The sequence below is a fragment of the Typopeltis vanoorti genome, chromosome 9 (genome assembly GCF_054136105.1).
Source record: "Typopeltis vanoorti isolate ZY-2024b chromosome 9, IOZ_Tvanoo_1.0, whole genome shotgun sequence".
Classification (NCBI taxonomy): Eukaryota; Metazoa; Arthropoda; class Arachnida; order Uropygi; family Thelyphonidae; genus Typopeltis; species Typopeltis vanoorti.
In genome coordinates, this window is record NC_143557.1 from 43396582 (window position 1) to 43410808 (window position 14227).

General features: G+C 33.8%; 1 protein-coding gene across 1 annotated transcript in view; it reads left to right on the top strand.

The window, feature by feature from the left end:
* nonC (serine/threonine-protein kinase Smg1) overlaps nucleotides 1–14227 on the top strand; it is a 1124353-nt gene that overhangs the window by 175538 nt on the left and 934588 nt on the right. The window contains exon 11 of the mRNA XM_090398044.1: nucleotides 1498–1628. Within this exon, the coding sequence (XP_090254170.1) occupies nucleotides 1498–1628 (131 nt within the window). The remainder of the gene's footprint in view (nucleotides 1–1497; nucleotides 1629–14227) is intronic.

The window sequence follows — 14227 nt, forward strand, 5'->3', positions numbered from 1 at the left end:
AATTTAAGGAGACTTGTGAGATTCTTATCAATCACCCTAATCTTAACAATAATGATCCAGTAATCCAGGATCCTAAATCTAATATAACAATTGTCATGATAAATTAGGACATCATTTTTACTGTAACAAAACTATCTATATGAAAGAATGTTTCTCTAATGTTGTCTTAAATAGAATATAGCACATGTAGCATAACTATAAATAATAAATTACATGATAACCACAGTAATTAACTTTAATGAAATAAAAGTACAGATAATTCATACTGAAATTAACAGTACATCATCAGTGTAGACAACAAGTAATTCAAAGAAATGGAATACAAAGTACATAACAGTCGGTGGGTTACCAATTAAAAACTGTTGCCACATACTAGAAATTAATATTAATAAAGAATATTATTAAAATTATTCTTAAAAACTATATTTTTGATGGTTACATAAGATAAGAATCTCCCAAACTTTTGGGGGACAGAGAAAATCATTTCAATTCAGATTTCGCTGATGTAAAAGGACTTTGAAACTTACTTTGAAAAGGCATTCATATTTAAAATTATATTTATATTCAATTTTAATTGGTTATCCACCGACTGTTATGTATTTTGTATTCCATTCCTTTGAATTGCTTATTGTCTACACTGATGATGTACTGTTAATTCAGTACAGAATATCTGTACTTTTATTTCATTAAAGTTAATTACTGTGGTTATTGTGTGATTTATTATTTATTTGTAGTTAATTTATTTTATTTCATTTATTTATTGTAATTTTATTTTATTTTCACTAGAGGTCAGGCTAGTAAAAGAACCGTTGATCAAATAATTGTCTCTTCAGCATATTACGTGAAATGTAATTTAGCTTGTCTCTGTATATATATGTGTATACTCCAGATGATGACTTTGATGTGAAGTCGAAACGTTGGGAAATTAAAATAATTATTTATAACAGTTGTAGAGTCCATAATTTGTGTAAAATGTATACTTAATAAAGGGAAGTGCCATCCTATAGAAGTCTCTTTACCATATTTACTGCTGAACATAGAAATCCATTAAAAGATATAAAATCTTTCACACAGTATTACTCACATGCATAATTTTTTTGTTTCCCCCCTCCATTTTTGGAAGCTTTCTCAGATGATGCAAACATTGCTACGAGCTGCTCCCTTGTGCTGTTCTTTGTTCAGTTTTGAAAGGTAGAGATTTGAATAACCACATATGGCCATTGTCTAGATACAGCCAAAGCTATATTGTCTCGAAGTTCACACAGGCTGAAGGTTAAGATGTCTGTGAATTCCTTGTTGTAATTGTGAAAAATGTTAGATTTTCTTAATCATGAATGATGACCAAAACTTTTTTCAAATGCTGTTCACTTAATGTTCTGCATAAGTTTTTATAATCTAAGTATGTTATTTAAAATGCTGTGAAGTTTTATGGGTGCTTTTGTCTATAGCATATAAAACATTGTTATCTGAGTTAAATCATTTTTTCTTACTTTGCAGATGTGGGCTTTAAAACCAAGTTTTTTTGACCTGATTTCTCATCATTTACAACCAAAGTCAAAAATTCTTGCTACCAAATACCCTGCAGTACAGTATGCTGTTCTTTATGCCCTCTATTCTCACTCAGCAAGGTGAGAATAATTTCATTTCATTTTTTATCCAGATGTATTTCTGAATAAAACTGTTATTTTTATAAGTTGCAGTTTATTTATAGTCATAGTTTGTCAATTGATATTATAACATCACTGAAATCTGTAAGAATTAAACCAGTGGAGAGAACCTGCTCCCCAGAATTTGAGTTCTGGTGATAGGATCTCTATACCCACTATAGCGGATGTATGGTACTAAACATAATTTCCTAGGCAATTCATTGTTGTGCATTCTTTCATTTATGTATGTAGCAAGAAATATGTAGGTGAAGTGAGTATGCCAAATTTTTTTTTTTTACCGTTTGAGTTAAATAGTAAAATATAAGTTATTTGTAGAAAAGTAATTAACATGAATAAGAAAAGTAATTAACATGGAAGCCTATCTCACCTTCACTTGAAAGCTCTTATAATGGCTCCCCAAATCCTAAACAGAAGTGAAACATGTATCTTTCACATAGAACAGAAAGATGCTTGTGAAACATGGCAAAAATGTATTAAATTACCCCCACTTTTGTTTGTGTGCATGTGGGGGGTGGGGATTTAATACATTTTTGCTATGTTTCACATTCATCTTGCTGTTCTATGTGAAAGATTCATGTTTCACTTCTGTTGGGATTTCAGGAACCATTATAAGCGCTTTCAAGTGAAGGTGAGATAGTAAGTGTAGTGTGGTGATGTAGGAATTTTTCAACTCACAGCAAAATCCACACAATTAAATGACTGTATTGTGGCCTCATAAGCTTAGTTGTTAGATGGAAATATAGTTATAATTCCATCTAACCCAACTGTGAACTTACACATTTCAGTTATATTTCCACGCTTGTCCCTCCTGTTGTATAATAAAAGTAAATTTGTTAGGTGACTTTCACAATTTGTGAAGTAATGGCACACATCTGACTTTCACAACTTCTGAAGTTGGCTGGCACAAGTTGTGCCGGCCTGGTTGGCCGAGTGGGTAGCATATCTTCTCTCCAGCCAAAAGCTGTGGGTTCGAATCCCGCCATGAGCATGGATGCTTGTGATTGTCTGTGGAAAGGTGTTGGCATAGTTGCAGTTAGATGGTGATTGAATGGTGGAGATGGAGTTGTAGAGCAGGTGCCCTCTCTCGATGAGTCCCTGGACTCCCTATTATTATTATTTGACACCTCCCTGGAGGTGTCAAATAATAATCCTTTATTTCGCCTAGTCAATCTTCACTGCAGAATCAAGATTAGCATAGCATCGAAAGTTTGTGAACAGCATTTACTTTTTCTGTAAGTGAAACTTACTCGATTCATAGCATTTTGAGTTTTACTAGGTTATGTTGCCAAAAGGATTCCTGAACTTGAATTGGTTATCAAATAAAATCTTGTAATTTGTGATCTTTACCAGTCCTGTCATACTATAATCTACAATGTGTGAGGTTTTTCTGGCTACTTGATGTTTTATAGTGTGAATGATTAAACATGTTTATTCTCTGTTGTATGAACCAGAAAGAAAGATTGATGTTTATCAATATTTATTAAAAATGACTGCAAAGTTTATGAAATATACAAATTTCCAAGTTTTCATTTTCGTTGTGTTTTTATCATCATCATTGCCACAAACCATGGGATTACTGCCCGTTGGTGTCCGATAACTCTTTCACTGTCTTCTTTCACCATTCTTTGTCCAGTGCAGAGTGTCTCAGTTTCTGTACACCAATTTCACACCAGTGCTTTATGTCATCTATCCATTCTCTGTATGATCTACCTCTTCTGTTTATACCATCCATAATACCAAACACGAATGTCTTTATCTTCTAGTTCTCACTCATTCTGCAGATGTGTCCAAATAATTGTAGCTTCCGTTTTATGATCTTCTGCATTAGATTCTTCTTTGGTTGTATCTTCCATTAGAGTTCTTCATTTGTGATTTTCTGTACTCATCCTATTCTTAGAATCTTCCTGTAACTTGTTACAGGAAGATTCTAAGAATAGGATTCGTGTTTGGTATTATGAATGGTATAAACAGAAGAGGTAGACCATAGAGAGAATGGATAGATGACATAAAGCACTGGTGTGAAATTGTTGTACAGAAACTGAGACACTGCACTGGACAAAGAAACATTTGAAATGCCAAAATTCTTTTTCTTGATTCCTTATTTATTACCCACGTTTCAGATCCATACAGTACACCACTAAAGAGTCTCCATCACTCTTAGTTTTGTTTGTAGGCTGATCACTTTTCCAGTGTTATCCATGGCCTTGAAATTTGTTCTTCCCTTTGCAATTCTGATCTTTATTTCTTTTTTACAGTCCAAATCATGTCATTTTACTTCCCAAATATGTGAACTGTTTTCTACATTTTCTATATCAGTTCCATCCACTTGTATCTTTTGTTTTATGTTCTTCTCACCAAATACCATTGTCTTTGCTTTTTCCAAGTTCATAACAAGTCCAAATCTCTTTCCTTCTTCATTTAACAGTTTCAATGTGTTTTGTAGTTCTCTTTCATCTTCTTCCATAATAACAATGTCATCTGCAAATCTCAAATTGTTAATTCTCATCCTATGTACCGATATTCCTTTTGCACCTTCCTTATTTTTATCTATTACTCTTTCTAAATGTGCAAAGTGCTTGATGATATTGGTCTCCCTGTCTAGTACCTCTGCTTTTTGTAAACCATTTCCCCAAATCATCACCTATTCTAACTGCTGCAACTGCATTCTTGTAAAACATCTCTTAATATAGCTGTTAGTTTTCTATCAATTCCATAGAATTCTAGCACTGCTAATGTCACTTTCTGGTTGATACTATTAAATGTCTTCTGAAAATCAACAAAGCAGGTATATATGTTTTTGTTTTTTCTCATAGCTTTCTCTGCTATTAACCACATTGTCAAAATCTGTTGAATTGTGCTTCTATCTTTCCTAAATCCTGCATCACTGTACAATTTTATCTTTATTCATCAATACTTTGCCTTTTTCATCTTTAATTGTGGTCTGTTTTGGTTGCCACCTGCTATTAATGTCTCTAATCATTTTGTACACCTTTCTAGTTTTATGCTCTCCATAGTCTGTTCTATATTATTGCATTGGGCTTCTAACTATTTCATCTTATTTATTCTGACTGCTTTTTTCACCTCATTACACTTTCTTCTCTACTGCTCCTCTATTTGTTCTGATGTATCCCTTCTTATCTTCAGCATTCTCTTCTCCTGTACTAACTTCAGTGTTTCTTGTCTAATTCACTTCTTCTTGATCTTCTCTTCTTCTGGTACTGTTTCTTCCACTACGTCTACTATCGCCTTCATTACTTGTTTCACCCTTAGATTTGAATTTTCTTCTCTGTCCACACTTTTAAGTTTCTATTCTAATGCTGTTCTGTACCTTCTTCCTATTTCTGCTTCACTTATTCTTGTGTGTCTCTTCGTTTCTGATGAGGTTTATATTTTCTTTTTAATTTAAACTTGATGTTTGCAATCACTAAACTATGATCTGATTTATATCCGCTCCTTGAAAAGTTCGACACTGTTGTATACATCTTCTTTTAATCGTAATCATATCAATCATGTTCTTGGTTTTTCCATCATTTGATCGCCAGGTCATTTTCTACTCCTTTTATTGGAATCTTGTGTTACAGATCATCATCTCATGGTCCACAGCAAATTCTAACATTTTTTCACCTTGTTCATTTCTTTTTCCAAAACCGTGTTTTCCCATGACACTTTCCCAACCATCATTATCTATTCTGACTGAATCTCCTTCAATAATTAGTACATCTTGCTATGGTATTGTTTTTACTGTCTCTGTCAGATCTTTGTAGAATAAGTCAATATCTTCATCTATGCTGTCAGATGTGGGTGCATATATCTGGACTATTGATATATTAAATGGTTTTGCTTGAAATCTTGCTACTCTGGTTCGTTCATTGACTGGTTTGTAACCTAACAGTGCCTCTCTAGCTCTTTTGCTAAGAAGGAAACCAACTCCTGCTTCGTGCTTGGTGTCATGCCCTGACCATATGACTTTGCATCCATTTATCTCTCCTGATAATATCCATTGCATCTCCACCAGTCCTAGTATATCACATTGATATCTCTTCATTTCCTTGTGAAGTAATTCTAGTTTTCCTGACATCCAAAGTGTCTGTACATTTAAAATTCCTATTGATAATAGTTCTGTTAGTTTCAGTTTCTGTTTCCTTTCGGTATCCCACTTTTTGATCAACCCCGATTGCTCAATTGGTATCGCAGACCTTGTTCATCTGGGCGATGTTTGAGCCGGAATGTCGACACTCCTCCTTTATCTGGTATGCGAGGCAATTTCACTATCATCATGCTAATTCTTCATGTATACATTTGTTTATATAGCCTTATAAAGAGGGATAATAACTTCCACATCTTTACTTGTTAGGATGTTTTTAAACATCCACGTAATCCTTTGAGCCATTTTACCAACTTTTGCAATATGCGCTCTGTACTTCATTTCTCTGTCCACCATTATCTCCAAGTCACTAGCCTCATCAATTTCCTGCAATCCAGTACTATCAATATGATATACTGTATGCAGTATATCATATTGACACTCCTGATATATTTTTGAAACCTTTTCAACCCAAAGTGCATAACCTTACATTTTGCAACATTAATTTGACAATCATCAGCCTTTGACCACAATGCTAATTTATTTAAACCATCCTGCAGGATATATGCATCACCTTTATTTACTATTGCTCTCTGTGGTTTTGTATCATCAGCAAACAGCTAAATATCCTATCTTAAATCTTTCCTTATATCATTGATATACAAATTAAAGATTATTGGCCTAGTACCAAACCGTGAGTTTCTCCACTGCTCACCCTCATTCTCCTTGATTCCACTCCACCATATACTACTCTCTGGTGTTTGCCAGCCCCCCAGCATCATGCATTGAACTTATTCCTGATACGTCTTGCATTCATGTACATGCATTTCAACATCCCCCTTGTACCGATAGTTACCCTTATGTGATGTCATTACCAACCCATTCAAATCAGAAACTTGTGGAATCACATTTAGCATTTCTCATTTCTAATCATTTCTGTACATATGCTCATTTATCACAGGTGGCCAGACACATTCTTGATTGTATTTCCCCAGATATCTCTAGTTTCTCTGGTTTTGCTCTTCCAAACTCTTACTAAACAATGCTTTTTCCAAACATCTAATTCAAAAACTATTTAAATGTAATCTGTGAGGCATATATAAGTCTTTTTGTCCATCAAATTCACTCCTTTCATCAAATTAACTCCATACCATTCCTCCTGCATAATCTTCTCATGGTTTTATTTACAATCATGGCTCTTCTTCTCAACTCTGTCCTATTATAACTCATTATGCAGCAGACTCACAATTTTTACTTCCTCACTCTTCATGTTTGCTTCTTGCAACAACTCTTTCATATCTTCTCCAATTACATACTAACGTACTATAGGTTTACAACTTATTGTGGGTGGGAGTTAACATTAAAAAAATAAAATCACGCAGTAAATGGTGGCCAAGTCATTAGCTAGCATGTCCTATGTTCACAGCAGGAACATTTTAGGAGAACTAGCACATATTAATAAATAATCTTTTGTTAGCTAATAACTAGTACAAAAAATATATACATATAGAGAGAGGTGAATATGTATATATTTTTTGTACTAGTTATTAGCTAATAAAAAATGTACACAGACAGACAGACAGAGAGATGAATATATATATATGTATATATATATATATATTTTTTTTTTCCACATTGGATGTGAAACAATTATGAAGGAAAGTAGTATTAAACATGATATTAAAATTGGAGATGTTAATGTCAGCTCTTTGCTTTATGTGGATGATGTTATACTTCTAAATCTTGCAGACTCTACAAGTCTGCAAGATTCCCTGACTAAATTGAATAACTGTTGTAATAGATATGGTATGAAGGTCAGCAATAAAAAGACAAAGACAGTGAAAATAGGCAGAATCATTGAAAATGTCAACTGCGTTGTGAACGGAGAACCTGTGGACAAGTAAAACATATCAGCTACTTAGGCACGATTTTTAATGAAGATGGTAAATTAAATATGGAAATAGACAACAGAATCAACAAAGCTGGTATGGTAGGAAGTCAGTTGAATTACTTCATACGGAATAAGAGAGAAATTAGTCGGAACACTAAATGAACTGTATACAAGACAGTGTTCAAACCAGTTTTAACTTATGGATCTGAGAGCTGGGTCAGAAGTAAAACACTTGACCAAAGACTAGAGACTGCAGATATGAGAGTCCTGAGAAAGATTAGAGGCGTGAACAAATGGCATCAGTGGCAATATCATATTAAAAATGAGGATATTAGGAAAGAACTTAATATTGTCAGCATTCAGGAATGTGTTACCAGAGCTAATCGCAGGTGGTATGGTCACTTAAACAAAATGGGCGAGGAAAGATTAGCAAAAGAAGTGTTCTCTCCCAGGTTGGCAGGAAAACGACCTAGAGGAAGACCAAGATATATGTGGATTGATATGGTACAAAGTGCCTTAGACGATAGAAATATAAGATCTGATAATGTTGGAGTCTTGACAAGTAACAGACTGATTTGGAGGAAAATTGTAGATAGGAAATTAGTAAGGATGTAAATTTTTCATGTAGTACTATCATATCCTGTACACTCCTTGAAGGTACATGGCAGGAATTTGATGATGATAATGATATATATATATATATATATTTTTTGTACTACTTATTAGCTAATAAAAGATTATTTATTAATATGTGCTAGCTAGTTCTGCTAAAACTAGCTCTGAACATAGAGTATGCTAGCTAATGACTTGGCCACCATTTATTGTTTTTTTAATGTTAACTCCCACTCACGATAAGTTTTAAACCAACAGTACGTTAGTATTGTGGGTGACTAAGGATTTTTCTATTTTTTTAATTTTTTTTTCTGTTGATTTTATATTACTCATGAGATAAAACTCCAGGGAATCAGGGACTCATCGAAGAGTCCATATTTTACTCACACCAGCTACCATACCTCTCTTGAATTCATTCAGACTAAATGCACTCACCACATCCATTGGCAATTCATTTCAATCACACACCACTCTATTAGAATGAAATCTAATTATCACTCCCTACTTAACAGTATTTAATCTCAGCTTCCAAGGATGCCATCAGATCCTTGTAAGTTTCAATCATATCACCTTTTTTTCCCCGTGATTGCTAGTGTCTGCATTCCAAATTCTCCTTTTGTATTCATGATCTGTATTCTGCAATCCCAATATCATTTTTAACACTCTGCTTTGCATCCTCTCCATTGTATCAGAATCACCACAGAAATCAGGAGACCAGATCCATGCACAATAGTCATAAGCCAGATCCATGCACTTCATAAGTGAGGTCTTATGAAGGCCTTGTAAAGAGGCATAAATGGATTCCATGTCTTAATGTATCAAGGTTCATTTCAGCATTGCAATTATTAGTTGTATTTACAATTTTTGCTATATGACTCTTGAGCTTCAACTTTCTGTCTACTAAAATTCCAAGATCCCTAGCCTGATCAGGTTCTAGCATAATCACACCAAAGTGTATGACTTTACTAACATTGAACTGATAGCCATTTTCACATGCCCACAATACCAGAACTATTCAAATCATTCTGCAAGTACTGCATATCATCTGCATTCCTGATTATCCTGCTTATCTTTGCATCATTCAGCAAATAGCTGTATGTTTCCTTTCAAATCCTTCCCAATGTCATTAATATATAGATTGAATAGCAGTGGACCAAGCACTGATCCTTGTGGTACACTACTGGTTACCTTACATCTTTCAGACTCTCATCCTCCATATACCATTTTTTGATATCTGTCAGTCAGCCATCCTCTTATCCATGCTAATATTTTATAATCCAATCTCATATTCTCTATTTTATGCAATATTCTTCCATGATGTATTCCGTCAAAAAGCCTTACCAAAATCCATATGTATGAACAGTATATCCATTCCCTGTCTAACTCAATGGTAACATTGTTATAGAATATGAATAAATTGCTCAAACATGATCTTAGTAAACCCATGCTATTCATTGCAAAGTAGAGATTCACTGTCAACCCATTTCTGTGTGCAAGCCCTAACCATCTTTTCTAAAATCATCACCTCCACCTCAGAGATACTGGTAGGTCTTTAGTTGAATATATATCAGTCTTTGCACCACCCTTGTGCAATGGGATTACCTTACATTCTTTCCACTCCTGGGGAATCTTTCATGTTCTGAGACTCAAATTATATAGACTGGAATAGCTGAACAGTCTTTTAGCATTTGTCTGATATCCTCTCAGTCCCTATTGTTGAATTCTTATTCAGTTTGTGCAACAGCTGTAGTACCCCCCCCCTCTCAAACACCCAAGTTTCTTCATCCAGTGAAGAGATAGCTGTGAGCTCAGTGTTAGTGCTTTTAGCAAAATGGGCACCCATTAGTTGAAGAATCTCTTCTGCATCATTAGAATTATTCTTTCATACTAATTCTTTCTTTTACTTGCAGCATAATGATAGAGTTGTCTTAGGTTGTCTTCAGATTGCAAAGCCAGTTTCTTTTTATACTTAGACATAGCTTTCGATATGGCAGTTGTAACTCTTCTTGCCTTCTCCTTATAATTTTTATAACTGACATCATCCTTTTGCACACAGTATTCATTCCAAATCATCTTTTCTTATCAATCTCTTGCTTAATTACATTATACATCCATTTCTATCCTACTCTATTTATTCTTTGAACTATAGAGACAATTTTGATATTACATTATGTAAATATTTTTTAAATGCTCCCCATATACTGTCAATATCATTCCCATACAATAACTGATACCATGGTGCAGAACTTAGCACACTCCTAAGCTAGTCCTAATTTCCAGCTTTGTTTTCAGCATGTATCCTTTTCTGAATGGCTTTCATAAACTTAACCACTTCCCAATTCATTAGTGCATGCCATTTATTGTATTTTTTATTTTCTATATGGTCTGGAAACCCTGCTTTAGAGACCAAAGATGGAATGTTTTTAAGTCTCAAATAAGTGGGGGTGGTGATCCCACACCTTTTGATGAATCTTATATCTCACTTGAAGAAAATTATAAGCATCCAGTCCATGTAGGATTTAAACTTGTAACATTGGTTGTAGAGCAGATATGCTAACTACTCAACCAACCATGGCAGCAAAACTTATAGTAATTTTCTTACTACATTCATGCATACTTTTTTTGCTTTATATTTTCAATTGAGATTGATATTTGTCTTTTGTGTGGAAACAGATGGGTTTGAATCCTGTTAATGATGCATTTAATTGTCTCTTGGAAATTGCTGGAGTTTTTTTTCTGTAAGCCATCAAACTGGCTCTTTGAACACATACATATATTATAAACTTATCATTGTGGACTGCATCTGACAAATGGCAACCTGGCTGCAATTACATGCCAGTAAAGATCCTCAGCTGGGGGACTCAGTCTATTCTGAAGAGATGAGGAATAATTTCATCTCATTTCCTTATCCACTCCATTTATTTAAGGTCATCCTGAAAAGAAGTGTCAGCATCAAATAGTTTACCACTCTACTTCACTTACATCATTAGTAATTAGAGAAATTTTATTCATAAAATTGAATTCTGTGTAATTAACTTATTAAACAACAGATTTCTGAAAGTTGAATACTATAGTATTTCTCTCCTTAAACTTAAACTCCTAGTGTAAACATTAGTTTTTGTTCTTATTCAGTTTGTTAGTTATCTCAGTAAATAATTTACTTTTGTAAATCTCAGTAAATAATTTATTGTTATTCCCATTTGTTACAGTTTAATGAGTAAATTCTGGTTAGAATGCTGTTCATTACACAGTCATTTCTCTGCATTTTTGTAACTTTTGATGATAATTCCAGAACTTTTACGGGATCTACAAAACTGCAATATAAATACTTGTTATGTTTCAATGGTTTCTTCTCTGCTTAACTTAAATAGTTTAGCCTTCCTTAAAAAGTGAAACACTGTGTAAAACTAGCTAAACAAAAGTCATGGGAAAACTTGGGTAAGAACATAGAAAATAAATATCATGAAGATGGCATATTTGCATGATTCAGAAGGCCTGGTCAGAGGGGTTGACTTCCAGATGATTGGAGCAGAACTCTCAAAATACCCATTCATGAAAAGGGAAATAAAACTGAATGTGAGAATTATAGCAAGTATACTGGAGAAATGACCAAGAAAAATTGTGGAAGGGAAGCTTGGTAAAGAACAAGCTGGATTCAGGCCAAATAGAGGTTGTCAGGATCAGATTTTCACTTTAAGATAAATAGTTGTGAATTTTGGGAATGTAACAAGGATTTGTATTTAGGTTTTGTTGCTCTGTTAAAGGCATATGATAAGGTGCCAAAAGGAAAGTTTTTCAGAACACTGCAGTTATATGGTATAAACAGGACATTATATCAAGCAATACTTAGTCTGCATTTGAGTTTGTAAGTCAGCAGTTAAGAATTGAAGGTGATGGTAAATCAGGCATGGAACAAGGGTGTACATTATTTCCACTATTATTCATCATTTACATGGATCATCACATTATGAAGGAAAGTGGTATTTAAATCTGATATCAAAATTGGAGATATTAATCTCAACTCTTTAATTTGTGCAGATGATGTTATACTTCTAAATAAATCCAGTGCAAGACTGCAGGATTCCCTGACTAAATTGAATAATGCTATGATAAATTTGGCATGAAAATCAGCAGTCAAAAGATAGACAGTGAAAATACATAGACATTGAAAACATCAACTACATTCTGAATAGAAAACTTATAAACAAATAAAACATTTCAACTATTTAGGCACAATTTCAGTTAACATTGCAATTAAAATATGAAAGTAGAGAGTAGAATTAGCAAAGCTGTATGGTAGGAGGCCAAGTGAATGCATTTATATGGAATAAGAGAAAAATTAGTTATAACACCAAACTAACTGTATACGGTACAGCTTTCAAACAGATTTTAACTTATGGATCTAAGAGCTGGGTTGTAAATAAAACACTTGATCAAAACTGGAGACCACAGTTATAACAGTTCTGAGAAACATTATATTAAAAATGAGGATATTAAGAAAGAACTTAACATTGTTATCATTTCTCTCTTCTAAGGCACTTTTTACTGTATCACTTCCCTAGATCTTGGTCTTCCTTAGAGTCTTATTATTGACATCTTGGCAAAGAACACTTGTTTGTCTAAAGTCCCTTAGAAGAGTGAACAATAACAGTGCATATTAGAATATGCAATGTTACATGCAGGAGGTGAGCTCATTTTGTAAGCCATTATTCCCAAGAAATGTAAATGGAAATTGCTGGTGGATTAAGGGAGAAAAGTTTCTTATCTCTGCAATAAAAGGTACTAGGCAAAATAGCTTTTGATAACTAGGAAGGTTTAGGTAATTATTCCCACTTAAATTTGACTGGTGAATAAGATCTTCATAGCTTACTTTATATAATTTTTCTAACAGTTGTTAGAGGTTTTAGTATTTTTAGGCTAGGATTTTTTTTCTATTTAAGGAAGCAAAGCAATTATTGATAATTTCCATTCTTTAGTAGTAGGATTGGAAGTACCTATTTTAATATAGGTATAGTTCGCCCACCGTTTGTAGATCTCTCCTTGGCATTTTGCCAAGAATAGTTGATTCATGCTGAAGGGGAGAAAGAAATGAAGGATGTATGAATTGGTCGCCAATTCGTACATCCTTCATGTGAAATCACGACAGACAAGAAAGCATGTGAAATCACGTGCTTTCTTGTCTGTCGCTGTACTAGTACTAGCTTGATTTTTGTTGTCGCTTTTTTGCATTATTTTTCTATTATTAATTTGTATGATGGATCCAGTACAGTCATCAAGTTCTGTTGTTGTTTAACAACAGAACTTGTTGACTGTAGTTTCAGTAGCTCTTGCAAAAGAATATTGAATGATATGCTGATATTCTGCAAAAAAGAATCATCTCCTTTTTCCCCTTTCTCAAGTCATAAAACATTCAAGTGCAATTGTAGGCATATCGGGGTCGACTGTTAAAAGAATTCGTAGGGAATCAAAAGGTGAAGGTAAGCCAAAATTTAAATCTCCTAAGAAAAAACAAGCTCCAGAGTAAAGAAAACCATCGAAACCATAGCTTTGAATGATTTTGATGTAGACGTTATAAGAACTATTCACGATTTTTATGTGGTCGAGAAAAGAGTGCCAACTGTTCCAACATTGATTCCTGTGCTTAAAGAAAAAATTAATTTTCCTTGGAAAAGAGAAACTTTAAGGAAAATACTTCATGAAATCGGATTTTGTTTTAAAAAGTCCCAGAATAAAAGGAAACTTATCATGGAGCGAAGTGACATTGTTTTATCTAGAACGCAGTATTTGAGAGCAATAAGACGTTTCAGGGAAGAGAAAAGACAATTGTGTATCTAGATGAAACTTGGATTGATAGTAATTTAACTTATGGAAAATGTTGGCAGTCTAAAGAAGAATGTGGAGTGCTACAAACTGGAAATGCCTTGTGGCACATAATAATTTTGTGGGCGGAGAAATGGTTTTTTTTTTACCGAA